Here is an 18360-nt window from a genome sequence, read left to right on the forward strand (position 1 = left end):
CCAGCAGCAGCAGCAGCAGCAGGGTGTACCTCTCCCAGTAGCAGCAGCAGCCGAGTGTACCTCTCCCAGTAGCAGAAGCAGCAGGGTGTACCTCTCCCAGTAGCAGCAGCAGCAGGGTGTACCTCTCCCAGTAGCAGCAGCAGCAGGGTGTACCTCTTCCAGCTGCAGCAGCAGGGTGTACCTCTCCCAGTAGCAGCAGCAGCAAGGTGTATCTTTACCAGCAGCAGCAGTGGGATGTACCTCTCCTAGCTGCAGCAGCAGGGTGTACCTCTCCCAGCAGCAGCAGTGTGTACATCTCCCAGCAGTAACGGGTGTACTTCTCCCAGCAGCAGCAGCAGTGTGTACATCTCCCAGTAGCAGAAGCAGCAGGCTGTAGCACTCCCAGCAGCAGCAGCAACATGGTGTACCTCTTCAAACAGCAGCAGCAGCAGCAAGCTATACCTCTCCCAGCACCAGCAGCAGCAGGGTGAACCTCTCCCAGAAGCTGCAGCAGCAAGCTGTACCTCTCCCAGCAGCAGGGTGTAGCTCTCCCAGCAGCAGTAGCAGGGTGTACTTCTCTCACCAGCAGCAGCAATGTGTACATCTCCCAGCAGCAGCAGCAGTTTGGATCTCTCCCGACAGCAGCAGCAGCAGGGTGTACCTCTCCCTGCAGCAGCAGCGGGGTGTACATTTCCCAGCAGCACAGCAGGGTGTACCTCTCCAAGCAGCAGCAGGGTGTACCTCTCCCAGCAGCAGCAGGGTGTACCTCTCGCAGAAGCAGCGGCAGTGTGTACCTCTCCCAGCAGCAGCAGGGTGTACCTCTCGAAGCAGAAGCAGCAGGGTGTCCTACTCCCAGCAGCAGCAGCAAGGTGTACCTCTCACAGCAGCAGCAGCAGCAGAGTGTACTTCTCCAGCAGCAGCAGCAGCAGGGTGTACCTCTCCCAGTAGGAGCAGCAGCAGGGTGTACCTCTCACAGCAGCAGCAGCAGCAGAGTGTTCCTCTCCAGCAGCAGCAGCAGCAGAGTGTACCTCTCCCAGTAGGAGCAGCAGCAGGGTGTACCTCTCCCAGTAGCAGCAGCAGCAGGGTGTACCTCTCCCAATAGCAGAAGCAGCAGGGTGTACCTCTCCCAGTTGCAGAAGCAGCAGGGTGTACATCTCCCAGTAGCAGCAGCAGCAGGGTGTACCTCTCCCAGCAGCAGCAGCAGCAGGGTGTAGCTCTCCCATCAGCAGCAGCAGGGTGTAGCTCTCCCATCAGCAGCAGCAGGGTGTACATCTCCCAGCAGCAGCAGGGTGTACCTCTCCCAGCAGCAGCAGGGTGTACATATCCCAGCAGCAGCAGGGTGCACATCTCCCAGTAGCTGAAGCAATGTGTACATCGCCCAGCAGCAGCAGCTGTTTGGACCTCTCCCGGCAGCAGCAGCAGCGTGTACCTCTCCCTGCAGCAGCAGCGGGGTGTACATTTCCCAGCAGCACAGCAGGGTGTACCTATCCAAGCAGCAGCAGCAGGGTGTACCTCTCCCAGCAGCAGCAGCGGCAAGGTGTACCTCCCCCGGCAGCAGCAGCAGGGTGTACCTTTCCCTGCAGCATCAGTGTGTACCTCTCCCAGCAGCACAGCAGGGTGTACCTCTTCCAGTAGCAGCAGCAGGGTGTACCTCTTCCAGCAACAGCAGCAGGGTGTACCTCTCCCAGCAGCTGCAACAGCAACAGCAGGGTGTACATCTCCCAGCAGTAGCAGGGTGTACCACACCCAGTAGCAGAAGCAGCAGGGTGTACCTCTCCCAGTAGCAGCAGCAGCAGAGTGTACCTCTCCCAGTAGCAGAAGCAGCAGGGTGTACCTCTCCCAGTAGCAGCAGCAGCAGTGTGTACCTCTCCCAATAGCAGCAGCAGCAAGGTGTATCTTTACCAGCAGCAGCAGCAGCGGGGTGTACCTCTCCCAGGTGCAGCAGCAGGGTGTACATTTCCCAACAGTAGCAGTAGCAGCATGATGTACCTCTCTAGCAGCAGCAGCAGGGTGTACCTCTCCCAGCAGCAGCAGCATGGTGTAACTCTCCCAGCAGCAGCAGAGTATACCACTTCCAGCATTAGCAGCAGGATGTACCTCTCCAGCAGCAGCAGCAGCAGGGTGTACCTCTCCCAGCAGCAGCAGCAGCATGTACCTCACCCAGCATTGGCAGTGTGTACCTCTCCCAGCAGCAGGGTTTACCTCTCCCAGCAGCAGCAGCAGCGTGTACCTCACCCAGCAGTGGCAGTGTGTACCTCTCCCAGCAGCAGCAGGGTTTACCTCTCCCAGCAGCAGCAGCAGGATGTACCTCTCCAGCAGCAACAGCAGGGTGTACCTCTCTCAGCAGCAGGAGGATGTACATCTCCAGCAGCTGCAGCAGGGTGCACATTTCCCAGCAGCAGCAGCAGCAGGATGTACCTCTCCCAGCAGCAGCAGCAGTGTCGTGTACATTCCCAGCAGCAGCAGCAGAATGTAATTCTCCAGCAGCAGCAGCAGCAGGGTGTACAATTCCCAGCAGCAGCAGCAGCAGTGTGTACCTCTCCCAGCAGCAGCAGCAGGGTGTACCTCTCCCAGCAGTGGCAGTGTGTACCTCTCCCAGCAGCAGCAGCAGGGTGTACAATTCCCAGCAGCAGCAGTGTGTACCTCTCACAGCAGCAGCAACAGGGTGTACCTCTCCAGCAGCAGCAGCAGCGTGTACATTTCCCAGCAGCAGCAGCAGAGTGTACTTCTCCCAGTAGCAGCAGCAGCAGCAGAGTGGTAACTCCCTCAGCAGCAGCAGCAGCAGGGTGTCCCTCTCCCAGCAGCAGCAGCAGCAGGGTGTCCCTCTCCCAGCAGCAGCAGCAGGTTGTCCCTCTCCCAGCAGCAGCAGGATGTACCTCTCCAACAGCACCAGCAGCAGGGTGTACCTCTCCAGCAGCAGCATCAGGTTTTCCATCTCCCAGCAGCAGCAGCAGGTTGTCCCTCTCCCAGCAGCAGCATCTTGGTATCCCTATCCCAGCAGCATCAGCAGGGTGTCCGTCTCCCAGCAGCAGCAGCAGGGTATCCCTGTCCCAGCAGCAGCAGCAGGGTGTCCCTCTCCCAGCAGCAGCAGCAGTTTGTCTCTCTCCCAGCAGCAGCAGCAGGGAGTCCCTCTCCCAGCAGCAGCAGCAGTTTGTCCCCCTCCCAGCAGCAGCAGGGAGTCCCTCTCCCAGCAGCAGCAGCAGGGTGTCCCTCTCCCAGCAGCAGCAGCAGTTTGTCCCTCTCCCAGCAGCAGCAGCAGGGAGTCCCTCTCCCAGCAGCAGCAGCAAAAAGGTGTACCTCTCCCAGGGGCAGCAGCAGGGTGTCCCTCTCCCAGCAGCAGCAGCAGGGTGTCCCTCTCCCAGCAGCAGCAGCAGGTTGTCCCTCTCCCAGCAGCAGCAGGATGTACCTCTCCAGCAGCACCAGCAGCAGGGTGTACCTCTCCAGCAGCAGCATCAGGTTTTCCATCTCCCAGCAGCAGCACCAGGTTGTCCCTCCCCCAGCAGCAGCAGCATCTTGGTATCCCTATCCCAGCAGCATCAGCAGGGTTTCCGTCTCCCAGCAGCAGAAGCAGGGTGTCCCTCCCCAGCAGCAGCAGCAGGGTATCCCTGTCTCAGCAGCAGCACCAGGGTGTCCCTTTCCCAGCAGCAGCAGCAGTTGTCCCTCTTCCAGCAGCAGGGTGTACCTCTCCCAGCAGCAGCAGCAGGTTGTCCCTCTCCCAGCAGCAGCAGCAGGGAGTCCCTCTCCCAGCAGCAGCAGCAACAAGGTGTACCTCTCCCAGGGGCAGCAGCGGGGTATACCTCTCCAGCAGCAGCAGCTGCAGGGTGTCCGTCACCCAGCAGAAGCAGCAGGGTGTACCTCTCCCAGCAGCAGCAGTAGCAGCAGGATGTACTTCCCAACAACAGCAGCAGGTTGTCCCTCTCCCAGCAGCAGCTGCAGCAGGGTGTACCTCTCCCAGCAGCAGCAGCAGGGTGTCCCTCTCCCAGCAGCAGCAGCAGCAAGGTGTACCTCTCCCAGTGCAGCAGCAGGGTGTACATTTCCCAACAGTAGCAGTAGCAGCATGATGTACCTCTCTAGCAGCAGCAGCAGGGTGTACCTCTCCCAGCAGCAGCAGCATGGTGTAACTCTCCCAGCAGCAGCAGGGTATACCACTCCCAGCATTAGCAGCAGGATGTACCTCTCCAGCAGCAGCAGCAGCAGGGTGTACCTCTCCCAGCAGCAGCTGCAGGGTGTACCTCTCCCTGCAGCGGCAGGGTGTACCTCTCCAAGCAGCAGCAGCAGCAGGGTGTACCTCTCCAAGCAGCAGCAGCAGCAGGGTGTACCTCTCCCAGCAGCATGCAGCGGGGTGTACATTTCCCAATAACAGGTGCAGGTTGCACCTCTCCCAGCAGCAGCAGGGTGTCCCTCTCCCAGCAGCAGCAGCAGGGTGTACCTCTCCCAGCAGCAGCAGCAGCAGCAAGGTGTACCTCTCCAGGAGCAGCAGCAGGGTGTCCCTCTCCCAGCAGCAGCAGCAGCAGGATGTACATCTCCAGCAGCAGCAGCAGGGTGTACATTTCCCAGCAGCAGCAGCAGCAGCAGCAGCAGGGTGTACCACTCCCAGCAGCAGCAGCGAGGTGTACATTTCCCAGCAGCAGCAGCAGCATCAGGATGTACATCTCCAGCATCAGCAGCAGGGTGTAAAATTCCCAGCAGCAGCAGCAGGGTGTACCTCTCCCAGCAGCTATAGCAGCAGGGTGTACCTCTCCCAGCAGCAGCAGGATATACCTCTCCCATCAGCTGCAGGGTGTACTTCTCCCAGCAGCAGCAGCAGAATGTACCTCTCCAGCAGCTGCAGGATGTACCTCTCCCAGCAGCAGCAGCGGGGTGTACCTCTCCCAGCAGCAGCAGCAGGGTGTACCTCTCCAGCAGCAGCAGCAGGGTGTACCTCTCCCGCAGCAGCAGCAGCGTATACATTTCCCAGCAGCAGCAGTGTGTACCTCTCCAGCAGCAGCAGCATGTACATTTCCCAGCAGCAGCAGCAGCAGGGTGTACCTCTCCAGCAGCAGCAGCAGGCTGTCCCTCTGCCAGCAGCAGCAGGGTGTACCTCTCCCAGTAACAGCAGCGTGGTGTACATTTCCCAGCAGCAGTTGCAGGTTGTACCTCTCGAGCAGCAGCAGCAGGCTGTCCCTCTGCCAGCAGCAGCAGGGTGTACCTCTCCCAGTAGCAGCAGCGTGGTGTACATTTCCCAGCAGCAGTTGCAGGTTGTACCTCTCCCAGCAGCAGCAGGCTGTCCCTCTGCCAGCAGCAGCAGGGTGTACCTCTCCCAGTAGCAGCAGCGTGGTGTACATTTCCCAGCAGCAGTTGCAGGTTGTACCTCTCCCAGCAGCAGCAGCAGAGTGTTCCTTTTCCAGCACCAGCAGCATCAGCCACAGCCAGCACACTGCAACACAGCAACAGCTCCCAGTCAGGCAGGAACAAGCTGCCCCTGAGCCCAATCAGGGAGCACAGCCTGGGCAGGCGTGTTAATCACTTGTACACACTGTTCACTGTTGTTAATAAACTCCCAAGAATTTGTCCCTGCCTGTGGCTCCTTGTTCTGATGAGCAGTTTTCTTTTCATTCCAATGTGAAACCTTCCTGCACAGATAAATGCAGATGTGTCAGTCCAAGGCCTCTTCCCTGTGTCCTCTGCAGCTTTCAGACCAAAGCAATGGTCCAGCCTCACACTCCCTGGATATATTACTGATGCCTGCACCTCAGCAGTGCTGGTCATTGCTGCCAGAATGTAGTGGGCAGGCACCACAGAGCTCCATCATTCTCTCGATGTGCTCTCAGTGCCTCTATGGAGCGGCTGGCCCTCATCACACCAGCATCTGTAACCAGTGACACTGTACTGCTGAAGGGGTCAGGTGCTGAAGGTGGACAAAGGATCAGGTGCATTTAAATTTCATGGCTGTTTCTCCATGATATGACCCTGATCACAGAGTGCAAATGAGCTGCCCTCGGCCAGACAGGAGGCAGACATTCTCAGAGGCTGTGTGAATATTTATGCACCTCTGGGGACTGTATTGCTGTGCTCCACCAGACCTTTTGAGGCACTGGAACCTCATTTTCAAAATGCCTATTGTTTGCTCCACCAAAGTCCAGGTTGTGGCATGAGCCTTAGTGGACCTTCTCTCTGCTGCAGTCTGAGGCCACCGCATGGGTGTCATCAGTCACAGCCTCCGTGGGTAGCCCTTGTCCCGGAGGAACCAACCCTGCAGCCTCTGTGGATCCTGAAAGACATCAGGGATCTGAGACCGGCCGAGGATGTACGAGTCATAGATACTCCCTGGGAATCATGCGCAGATCTTTAGGATGCATTTGTAGTGGTCGCAGACTAGCTGAACATTCAGTGAGTGGAATCCCTTGTGGTTGATGTGGTTAACCACTTGTTGTCACGAAGATCTGAGCACCATGTGAGGACAGTCGATAGCACCCTGCACCAGAGGGAAACCTGAGATCTGGGCAAATCCAGGTGCTCTTGCTTCCTGGCTTTTCTGATCCTGGGCAAAATGCAGAAAGTTGTGTACCTGCCTGAAGATGGTGTCTGACCTCCCAGATACACTTGTGCATAGAAGCTTGCGAGATCACACATAGGTCACCTGTAGTGCCCTGGAATAAGCCACTGTCATTCAAATTGAGCACTGCAGTCACTTTCAGGGCCACTGGCAGTGGATGCCCTCCATGTCCCCATGGAGCCAAATCCTGCAGCCAGTGGCAGATGTGACCGTCCAGATTCCTAAACATGCGCAGTCTTGGGCGACACTGGTTCTCAGTCATCTGCAGGAGTGACAAGGGCCATCAAAGACCCTGCGTCTAGCTAGGCTTCTTTGAGTGACAGCTCTCTGTCGATCTTCAGCTGCGTGCACAGCAGGCCCTGCTACACCTTCATGTTGAGGGAGGTGCTCCTCCATTCGCTAAGCCAGGCACCTCTACTGTGCTCTTCCCCTTCTTCTCTGCTCCCTCTAAGGCATAAAGCTTATCGCTAAATTACCAGGCTCCATGATCCTGATGTTCTCCTCCTGCAGGATTGAAGAGAGAGTTGCATGGGTTAGCATAAGGACCTCTCTTGGTTAAGTGTGAAGGCACCTTCACGCATGTCAGAGAGTGCTGACCACTACTTGGATGGCCAGTGTTTAGTGCGCTTCATGGTTGTCTGAAACTCCATCCACCTCCCCCCCAATCCACCTGGCCAATTGGTGGCAGCTTTGCCCATTGGACTGCATGCTGTGCTCTCAGCTCAGGCACAGGCATTATCCTAACCCACACTGCAAGGCTGCACTGTTAGCTTGGACCAGCGGGAGGCTGGTCCAAACCTTAATAAAGACATTGCAAGGGGCTGTGAGCATCCCTCCTAGTGACTGCTCCATGACCAGCTTTAGCAAGGGGATTCTACAACTTGCCCAATCGGCCAATTGCTCTGCTGCCCCATAAAATGCTGATTAATTTGCAGTCTGCGCCTGAAGGGTGAAAAGTTCTGGAGTGCTTGGTGGCACTTTTATGCTTTTGTGTTGCTTGAGTGGGCAGCAAAGCTTCAGAGGCCTGGCTCCAAGCGTGTCAATGAAGCTGCTGCTGAACAGCCTCAGCTGCAGAAGAATGCTTACTTTTGACAAGCTTTTCAAGTGCATGGTCACTCCCTCACCCTCCCCCTTCCCCACCCAACTCCTCACCCTGGCAAGTAATTGTGCACTTCCTTCAGTCTGTGTTACCTTTACCCCCAGTTCCCCACCCCACCGCCCTGGCCTGACCCACACTGGAGCTCTTGTCCCAGCACTGCATTGAAAGTCAGCTGAAAAAGCAACTTGCCTGTGGCCCCCCACCCCCGAATGAGCAGAGCCTCTTCCTTAATGTCCCCCAGGCAATCCTCACGAGAGCTGTGCAAGGTTGTGTGCACTCCGCCCCGAGTTCCTCCCGAAGTTCAGCTCGCCAGGTGCAAGCCTTAAGGAGGCAGTATGAAGCAGCCGTTCTGAAGTCACGCCGACGTGGGCGGTAAATTTGACGTGGAGGGATGATTCTGGAAAGCAGGGCTCCTAAATAGTTGTAAATGTATTAAAACGATGTTCCTGACGTGCAGTGGTGGGAAACACGGCCCATTATTGATGGGTGGAACAGACGATCATGACCTGGTTTCACAACAGCATGAAACCAATTTTTAGCCTTCTAACTGTATTGTACCCTCCCGCCTGCCATGACCCGCACGCCAAGGGGTCCGGATAATTCCGCCCTATGTCTCTATCAGCATAACCCTCCGTTCCCCTCCCCATCATGTGCTTGTCTAATTTACCCTTAAATTAATTGAGAATATTCAGTTTGACAGTTTTGGTTGACAGAACAAGTTAAACTTTTATAGCCCAGAAAACCAATGGGACAGAAGGAAACACAGTGGATATAAAATGGCTTCTGAAAGGCATTTGATACAGAGCCACATAACAGATTTGTGAACAAATTTGAATATTATGGAATAAAAGGGGCAGTAGTGTCAGGGTTCGGAGACCTCACATTTTATATTTTTATAAAATATATTATATACATCATCATGGCTGATTTCTGTCTTTTAATGTGGCTGAAGCTATGTCTGTCTTGACCCTGAACAAAAGAGCTATTTGACAGTTTCAAAGAAGCTTTCACCTTGTTGTCTCTGAAGAAACCAAAACACCCTGTGGTCAGCAGAGACCAACTTCAAAGAGCACTACACAAAGACTCTCTGCATTTCAGAAGCCAGGCTGCCAACTGGAGTCTACTGGTCTGCTGGGCCAAAAAGCCCTGAAATCTTCCTTTCAATTCTTAATGACTGGGATATTTAGCAACATCAGAGACCCAGCTGAGGAATACACGTCCTTTGTCAAAGGTGGTGTGGAGAGATGGGAGTCACGTGATATGAACCACTAGCTGGGAGAAACAGTTATACTGTCTTGCTATACTGCAGAGCTCAGTCTTCCATATTTCACTGCCAAGCAGCAGTACAGAAAAGGGGCTCTGTCCGGGTGTGAATACGTGGCTCCATCTATACTGTTTCTACAGGAACTTCTGTGCTATTACCTACAAGACTGGTCCATCTCTGTGTGCTTGCCTCATTGTGGAAGTCAACTCAACTGGAAAACTGAATTATCCAGCATCAGGTCAGCCTGAATCCGCCATTGGACTTTGATTCTGGACTCTGAATTCATGTGAAACAATAATTCTTTTCTTTGTGGTCTTTGCCCTGTAAATCTTTCTTTCTCTTTTATTGTACGAGTGAAAAGGAGACAGCGTTGCCATCCTCCTCCTATGATTGAGTATGTGCAAATAAAGTAACCCTCTGAATTCATCCTATCACGAATTTTCTGCGGGGTTATTATTAGAAATTGGATCACAACAAAACCAAGGAGTTGGGAAACATGCCACCACTTATAAAGGAGGAAGAAAACCCAATACCTTTCTATTTATAGACAGGTGGTGAGAAGAGAAATCAGGGCTGTTTATATTGACACCTCTCCTGGGGCCTGGATTTTTCATTCAGCGATCAAGCGTGATAGGCAGGTCCAGAAGCAGATGCCCCACCCGTGATTTCAGGCTGGCTGGCAAATTAACATCCAGCCAGCATGAAACATGCACTGAGAAGTTCTTGGTGCTGCTGGGGTGGGGGCAGGAAGAGGGCAGGTGCCTAGCTAACTGAGCGTGTGGTGAGCGCTTCGAGTGAATTCCCTGCAGGCAGACAGCTGCCCCAGGGAGCTGCAGACCTCCACAGACTAAAGGAAACGACAGCAATGCTGAAAAATATGTCCATGCAGCACAATCAAGCTCCTGAAAGCCTAACTCATAAAAAAAACAGTCCCCAGATATCTCTTTCTGTTTTATTTCCCCATGGAGATTTCATCCTGCCCTGGGTCGAGGTTTGAGTAAAAATGTGAAGGCTGCCTGGGAGAATGGCCCATCCGCCAACCATAAATGTGGACGGGCCATGTCAAATCACTGTTAACTGCATTGTTAACGGGCTTAATTGTTGGCGGGTCAGGACGCTCACTATTTCACATCTGTTTGAGCTTGGCCTAAATAGCCAAGTGGTTATGGTACTGGGTTTGTAACCCCAAGATCAAGAGTTCAAATCTCACAATGGCAAACTATGAAACAACGTAACTTCATCTGAATAGGAACAGATGGAAACATGTTTGTACTCAAAAGGGTTTCGCGTCTGTTTGAGCCGGGCGCGGGCTCGCCCGCCAGCGAGACATAAAATTCTGGCTATGGATACAATATTCGCTGAGTGACAGAAACAGAAAGTGGAGGTAAATGGATGTTTTTCAGGCTGGAAGAAGGTTTGTAGTGGAGTTCCCCAGGATTCAGCGTTGTGCCCTTTGCTCTCCCTGATATATATTAATGACCTAGACCTAGATTTAGGGCACAGTTTCAAAATTTGCAGATGATTTGTCGAGGAGGGCGGTGATGCTTAGAGAGGGGGTATGATCTTGGGCAGGAATGATGCCTCCAAGTGCCCAGTAATTGGCTACTAGAGGCCACAATAGCCCTAAGGGCAGGCAGCCTGCCTGACACCTACACCACCCACTCTAATATGGAACATAGGTTGGAGGTCAAATATGCTGGTTGGGGTGGGGGCTGGTGGGGAGCATAAATTCATCCCTGGGCTTCCTAAATTGGGGTCTACAGAATGAAGGTAAGGGAGTTACAGTGATCTTGTATAAAACAGCGGATCAGCTTAACTAGAGCATTGCATCCAGCTCTGGGCAACACACTTAAGGAAGGATGTGAAGGCATTAGAGAGAGCGCAGAAAAGATTTACAAAAATACTACTATATATAAACAACTTCAGGTAGGAGAAGTTAGGACTGTTTTCCTTGGAGAACAGAAGGTTGACAGTAGATTTAATAGAGATATGCAAAATCATCAAGAGGTCTGGACAGAGTAGATAGGGTGGAACCGTTCCCATTCAGGGAAGGACTGAAAACCAGAATCAACAGCACAAAAGGAGGCATTCAGCCCATCATGTTTTCACTGGTTCTCCAAATTGAGACCTTTTGGCATCAAAGGGCAGAGATTGAAGGTGATTGGTAAAAGAAGCAATGACAACATGTGGAGAATCTCTTTTTATGGAGCGAGTAGTTAGGATCTGGAAAGTGCTGCCTGTGAGTGTTGTGTTGGCAGGTTCAATCATAGCTTTCGAAAGGGAATTAGCAGAAGTGAAAAGACATTGTAGGACTAAGAGGAAAAGGCAGATGAGTAAAAGTAGCTGAGTGCCCTTGCAGTGAGCTGACACAGACATGATGGGCCAAATGGCCTCTGTCTGTGCTGTAATCATTCCAATATTCTATAAAACAGTACAAACTGAAGCTTAATATTTATTGGTGAACAGAATTCATTCTTTGCTTGGCAACATTGATGAAAGGGTTTGGTGCAATGGGAAGTGATAATAGGTACAGGTATAGGGACCAGATGAGAAAACAAACTGTGCTCCTAACCATCTCCTTGTTTTTCCTGAATACAGGAGTACACCGTTGACGTGTTTTTCCGACAGAGTTGGAAGGACGAGCGGCTCAAATTTAAAGGGCCTATGCGCATATTGCCACTAAACAACCTTCTTGCCAGCAAGATCTGGACTCCAGACACCTTCTTTCACAATGGAAAGAAGTCAGTGGCACACAACATGACCACTCCAAACAAACTGCTGAGGCTGGTGGACAATGGGACCCTGCTCTACACCATGAGGTAAAGAATCGTCCATTATTCCTGTCATTTAAACTCAAATCACTCGTTATTCAAACTATCAATTTCCTAATTTCCAGTGGCCATATTAGGGTTGCTTACATCCTACTGCAAACTCCACTTCTTACCAAGATTTCCAAAACACTGACTAGTTGTCATCATTTTAGTTGTATTTATTTGTGGGATGTGAGTGGCTCAGATATTTAGCGCCTTGAGAAGGTGCTTGGGGTGAGCCATCTTGAACAAACGATACCATTTTTTGATCCAACTGTGTGCCTGGCTGAGCCATTTAAGAGTCACCAAATTGCTGTAGGCCTGGAGTCACATGTAGGCCAGACCAGGTAAGGATGGCAGATTTCCTCCCCTAAAGGACATTAGTGAACCAGACAGTTTTTACAACAATCTTACAGCTTTATGGTCACCTGCACTGTGACCAACTTTTATTTGCAGATTTTTAAAATTGAATTTGAATTCTCAGTTTGCTGGGTATCCAGTCCAGAAAGGTAACCAGCACCCACTCGGCCAGCACTCGAATCTATTACTATTTATCGCCTTACTCCTTTGCTTTGCTCTGCTGAAGACAGCGCCTTGTGTGGATCCAGACCCACTGACGTGGGCCTCCAACAGTTAGTAATGTTAGTACTTGTACCATTGTCTTCTGTTGTAACACAATTTTAATTAACTGAGAAAAACCTGGTAAAGGTTGGTCTCACCAACAGAAACCAGTCAGCTATTTATCCATCATTTCTCAGATGAACCTCATTCTATCCACTGCGCATTATGGGTATATGTCACTGTGTATTTTAAAACTCTTGTCCTTGTTTAAAATCCCTCCATGACCACACACCTCCCTAATTCGATAACCTCATCCAGACATACAGTCCTTTGAGCTCTCTCCAAGTTTGGCATCTTGTGCATTTCCCGTCACTCCACCTTTGGTGGCTGTATCTTTAGCTGCCTGTGTGTTCATGCGTGTTTGCTCCCATGTGTTTAAATGCATATGTATAGGTGACCTGGGTTTTGTCTAATGGCTGAGGAGCTGGTGACAGCTCGACATTGCCTCTTTTCGGGAGGGTTGGCTGCTTAAAGTGCCAATCAGGTACCTGACAGGCCAATGACGGGCCTTCCCTGGAATCAAGGAATGGTTATCCTGCCCCCTAAGAGTTGCCAGCCAACCAAAGTCCAACAGCTGTGTATTGCTGGGCAGCACTGGGGAGGCAGTGACTGCTGCTGGTAATGCTCCCATCGAGGCCCAGGGTCACCAAGGGAACCAGGCTACAGGGAAGTGTTGGTGGGAAGTGAGGTTCTGGGATGGAGGTTGCGTGATGGGCAGGGGTCTTCGTCAGCTAGGACAGGAGCGTGACTCTTCACAGGTCCCTCGATCAGGCACAGAGTGATTTTGAATGCAAGACACCTCCATCCCCTCCACATAAGGCTTCAAAGAAACCCAATAGTGTTTGTGACCAGGCATTTACAATGGTGTGTTTGTAACTGTATTTATACATGTGCCTGTTGGAACCACGTGTGTACATGTGTGCTTGTGACTGTGGTTATCCATAGGCATATGTGTTCATATGTGTTTATGCCCATGTGATTAAATGTGTTTGTAACCATATTTGTGTGTTTGAAACTGGGGGATACATGTGTGTGTGTGTGAGAGAGAGAAACAGGGCGCACATGTGTGTGTGTGTGTGAAACAGGGGGTACATGTGTGTGTGTGTGTTTGAAACTCGGGGTACATGTGTGTGTGTGTGTGTGTGTGTGTGTGTGTGAAACAGGGGGTACATGTGTGTGTGTGTGTTTGAAACTCGGGGTACATGTGTGTGTGTGTGTGTGTGTGTGTGTGTGTGTGTGTGTGTGTGTGTGTGAAACAGGGGGTACATGTGTGTGTGTGTGTTTGAAACTCGGGGTACATGTGTGTGTGTGTGTGTGTGTGTGTGTGAAACAGGGGGTACATGTGTGTGTGTGTGTTTGAAACTCGGGGTACATGTGTGTGTGTGTGTTTGAAACTCGGGGTACATGTGTGTGTGTGTGTGTGTGTGTGTGTGTGTGAAACAGGGGGTACATGTGTGTGTGTGTGTTTGAAACTCGGGGTACATGTGTGTGTGTGTGTGTGTGTCTGTGTGTGTGAAACAGGGGGTACATGTGTGTGTGTGTGTTTGAAACTCGGGGTACATGTGTGTGTGTGTGTGTGTCTGTGTGTGTGAAACAGGGGGTACATGTGTGTGTGTGTGTTTGAAACAGGGGGTACATGTGTGTGTGTGTGTGTGTGTGAAACAGGGGGTACATGTGTGTGTGTGTGTGTGTGTGTATATGAATTTGAAACGGGGGGGGGGGGGGTAAATTTGTGTGTGTATTTGAAACTGGAGGTACATATGTGCGTGTGTGTTTGAAACTGGGGGTAAGTGTGTTTGTGTATTTGAAACTGAGGGTACGTATGTGTTTGAAACTGAGGGTACATATGTGTGTGTGTGTTTGAAACTGGGGGTACTGTCTGTGTCTGTTTGAAACTGGGGGCACATTGTGTGTTTGTGTGTGTGTGTGAAACAAGGGGTACATGTGTGTGTGTGTGTGTGTGTGTGTGAGAGAGAGAGAGAAACAGGGGGCACATGTGTGTGTGTGTGAAAAAGGGGGTACATGTGTGTGTGTATGTTTGTGTGTGAGAAACAGGGGGTATGTGCATGTGAGAGAGAAATGGGATACATGTGTGTGTGTGAAAGAGGGGATACATGTGTGTGTGTGTGTGTGTCTGTTTGAAACTGGGGGTACGTGTGTGTGTGTGTGAGAGAGAGAAACAGGGCGCACATGTGTGTGTGTGTGTGAAACAGGGGGTACATGTGTGTGTGTGTGTTTGAAACTCGGGGTACATGTGTGTGTGTGTGTGTGTGTGTGTGTGTGTGTGAAACAGGGGGTACATGTGCGTGTGTGTGTTTGAAACTCGGGGTACGTGTGTGTGTGTGTGTGTGTGTGTGTGTGGGAGAGAGAGAGAAACAGGGGGCACATGTGTGTGTGTGTGAAAAAGGGGGTACATGTGTGTGTGTATGTTTGTGTGTGAGAAACAGGGGGTATGTGCATGTGAGAGAGAAATGGGATACATGTGTGTGTGTGAAAGAGGGGGTACATATGTGTGTGTGTGTGTCTGTTTGAAACTGGGGGTACGTGTGTGTGTGTGTGAGAGAGAGAAACAGGGCGCACATGTGTGTGTGTGTGTGAAACAGGGGGTACATGTGTGTGTGTGTGTTTGAAACTGGGGATACCAGTGTGTGTATGTGTGTGTGTGTGTGTGTGTGTGTGTGTGTGAGAGAGAGAAACAGGGGGCACATGTGTTTGTGTGTGTGAAAAATGGGGTACATGTATGTGTGTATGTGTGTGTGAGAAACAGGGGGTACGTGTGTGTGAGAGAGAAATGGGATACATGTGTTTGTGTGAAACAGGGGGTACATGTGTGTGTGAAAGTCAGGGGTATGTGTGTGTGAGAGAGAAATGGGTTACATGTGTGTGTGTGTGTTTGATACTGGGAGTACATGTGCATGTGTTTAAAACTGGGGGTAAATGTGTGTGCGTTTGAAACTTGGGATACGTGTGTGTGTATTTGAAACTGGGGGTACATGTGCTTGTGTGTTTGAAACTGAGGGTACATGTGTGTGTGTGTTTGAAACTGGGGGTACATGTGTTGTGTGTTTAAAACTGAGTGTATGTATGTGTGTGTGTTTGAAACTGGGGGCACATGTGTTTGTGTTTGAAACTGGGGTTACATGTGTGTGGATGTGTTTGTGCGTGTGTTTGTGTGAAACATGGTACATGTGTGTGTTTGTATGTGTGTGTGAAACAGGGAGTACTTGTGTGTGTGTGTGAAACAGTGTACGTGTGTGTGTGTGTGTGTGTGTGAAACAGGGGGTACGTGTGTGTATGTGTCTGAGTGTGAGAAACAAGGGGTACATGTGTGTATGTGTGAAACAGGAGGTACATGTGTTTGTGTGTCTGTGTATGTGTGAAACGGAGTACATGTGTGTGTGTGTGAAATGGGGTATATATGTGTGTGTGTACGTGTGTGTGAAACAGGGGGTATATGTGTGTGTATGTGTCTGTCTGAGTGTGTGAAACTGGGGGCATGTGTGTGTGTGTGTGTGTGTGTGTGTGTGTGAAACAGGGGGTACATGTATATGTATGTGTGGGTGTGTGAGAAATGGGGTACATTGTGTGAAATGGGGTACATGTGCATGTGTGTGTTTCTGTGAAACAGCGGGGTACATCTGTGTGTGTGTTTTTGATACTGGGGGTACACATGTGCGTGTGTTTTAAACTGTGGGTACATGTGTGTGTGTTTGAAACTGGGAGTAAATGTGTATGCGTTTGAAACTTGGAGTTCTTGTGTATCTATTTGAAACTGGGGCTACATGTGTTTGTGTGTTTGAAACTTGGGATATATGTGTGTGTGTTTGAAACTGGGGGCACATTTGTGTGTGTTTGAAACTGTGGGTATATGTGTTTGTGTGAAACAGAAGGTATGTGTGTGTGAGTGAAATGGGGTATCTGCATGTGTGTGTGTGTGTGTGAGAAAGAGGGTACATGTGTGTGTGTGTATGTGTGTGTGTGAAACAGGGGATATGTGTGTTTGTGTGTGTGTGAGAGAGAGAGAAACGTGTGTGTGTGAAACGGGGTACGTGTTTGTGTGCGTGTGAAACGGGGATACAAGTGCATGTGTGTGTCTGTGTGTGTGAAACTTGGGATATGTGCGTGTGTGTGTGTGTATGTGTGTATGTGTGTGTGTGTGAAATGGAGTACGTGTGTGTATGTGTCTGAGTGTGAGAAACAAAGGGTACATGTGTGTGTATGTGTGAAACAGGAGGTACATGTGTCTGTGTGTCTGTGTGTGTGTGAAACGGAGTACATGTGTGTGAGTGTGAAATGGGGTACATGTGTGTGTGTGTATGTGTGTGTGAAACAGGGGGTACATATGTGTGTGTGTGTGTGAAACAGGGGGTATATGTGTGTGTATGTGTCTGTCTGAGTGTGTGAAACTGGGGGCATGTGTGTGTGTGTGTGGGTGAAAAACGGTGTACGCATGTGTGTATGTATGTGTGTGTGTGAAAGAGAAACGGGGATATGTGTGTGTGTCTCTGTAAAACAGGGGGTACGTGTGTGTGTGTGTGTGAGTCTGAGTGTGAGAAACAGGAGGTACATGTGTTTGTGTGTATCTGTGTGTGTGAAACAGGGTGTACATGTGTGTGTGTGTGTGTGTGTGAAAGAGAAACGGGGGTATGGGAGTGTGTCTCTGTGAAACAGGGGGTATGTGTGTGTGTCTGAGTGTGAGAAACAGGGGGTTCATATGTGTGTATATGTGAAACAGGAGGTACGTTTGTGTGTGTATCTGTGTATGCGAAACTGGGGGTATGTGTGTGTGTGTGTCTGTGTGTTTGTGAAACAGGGGATACATGTGTGTGTGTGTGTGTGTGTGAAACAGGGTGCACATGTGTGTATGTGTGTGTGTGGAACAGGAGGTACATGTGTGTATGTGTGAGAAACGGAGGTATGTGTGTGTGTGTGAAACAGGGGGTACATGTGTGTGTGTTTTTCTGAGTGTGAGAAACGGGGTACATGTGCGTGTATGTGTGAAACAGGAGGTACAAGTGTTTGTGTGTATCTGTGTGTGTGGAAACTGGGGGTACGTGTGTGTGTGTTTGTGTGTGTGTGTTTGTGTGTGTGTGAAACAGGGGATACTTGTGTGTGTGTGTGTGTTTGTGTCTGTGTGTGAAACAGGGTACATGTGTGTGTGTGTGTGTGTGTGTGTGTTTGAAACTGGGGGCACATGTGTGTGTGTTTGAAACTGGGCGTACGTGTGTGTGTGTTTGTGTATGTGAAACAGGGCATATGTGTGTGTGTGTGTGTGAGAAACGGTTACATTGTGTGAAACGGGGTACATGTGCATGTGTGTGTGTCTGTGAAACAGGGGGTACATGTGTGTGTGTGTGTTTGATACTGGGGGTACATGTGCGTGTGATTGAAACTGTGGGTACATGTGTGTGTGTTTGAAACTGGGGGTAAATGTGTATGCGTTTGAAACATGAAGTATATGTGTATCTATTTGAAACTGGGGCTACATGTGTTTGTGTGTTTGAAACTTGGGGTACATGTGTGTGTGTTTGAAACTGTGGGTATATGTGTGTTTGTGTGAAACAGGGGGTATGTGTGTGAAATGGGGTACGTGTGTGTGTGTGTGTGTGTGAAACAGGGGATATGTGTATTTGTGTGTGTGTGAGAGAGAGAGAAACGTGTGTGTGTGAAACGGAGTTTGTGTGCGTGTGAAATGGGGAAACAAGTGCATGTGTGTGTCTGTGCGTGTGAAACTTGGGATATATGCGCGTGTGTGTGTGTGTGTATGTGTGTATGTGTGTGTGTATGTGAAATGGAGTATGTGTGTGTATGTGTCTGAGTGTGAGAAACAAGGGGTACATGTGTGTGTATGTGTGAAACAGGAGGTACATGTGTTTGTGTGTCTGTTTGTGTGTGAAATGGAGTACATGTGTGTGTGTATGAAACAGGGTACATGTGTGTGTGTGTATGTGTGTGTGAAACGGGGGTACGTGTGTGTGTGTGTGTATCTGAGTGTGAGAAACAGGAGGTACATGTGTTTGTGTGTATCTGTGTGTGTGAAACTGGGGGTACG

At 50.7% G+C, this 18360-nt stretch overlaps 1 protein-coding gene across 1 annotated transcript in view; it reads left to right on the top strand.

Annotated features, from left to right (window-relative positions):
* The window catches only part of LOC121282433 (gamma-aminobutyric acid receptor subunit alpha-1-like), a 545721-nt gene that overhangs the window by 90850 nt on the left and 436511 nt on the right, over nt 1-18360 (top strand). Inside the window, exon 4 of the mRNA XM_041196146.1 lies at nt 11476-11696. Within this exon, the coding sequence (XP_041052080.1) occupies nt 11476-11696 (221 nt within the window). The remainder of the gene's footprint in view (nt 1-11475; nt 11697-18360) is intronic.

The sequence above is a fragment of the Carcharodon carcharias genome, chromosome 9 (assembly GCF_017639515.1).
Source record: "Carcharodon carcharias isolate sCarCar2 chromosome 9, sCarCar2.pri, whole genome shotgun sequence".
Classification (NCBI taxonomy): Eukaryota; Metazoa; Chordata; class Chondrichthyes; order Lamniformes; family Lamnidae; genus Carcharodon; species Carcharodon carcharias.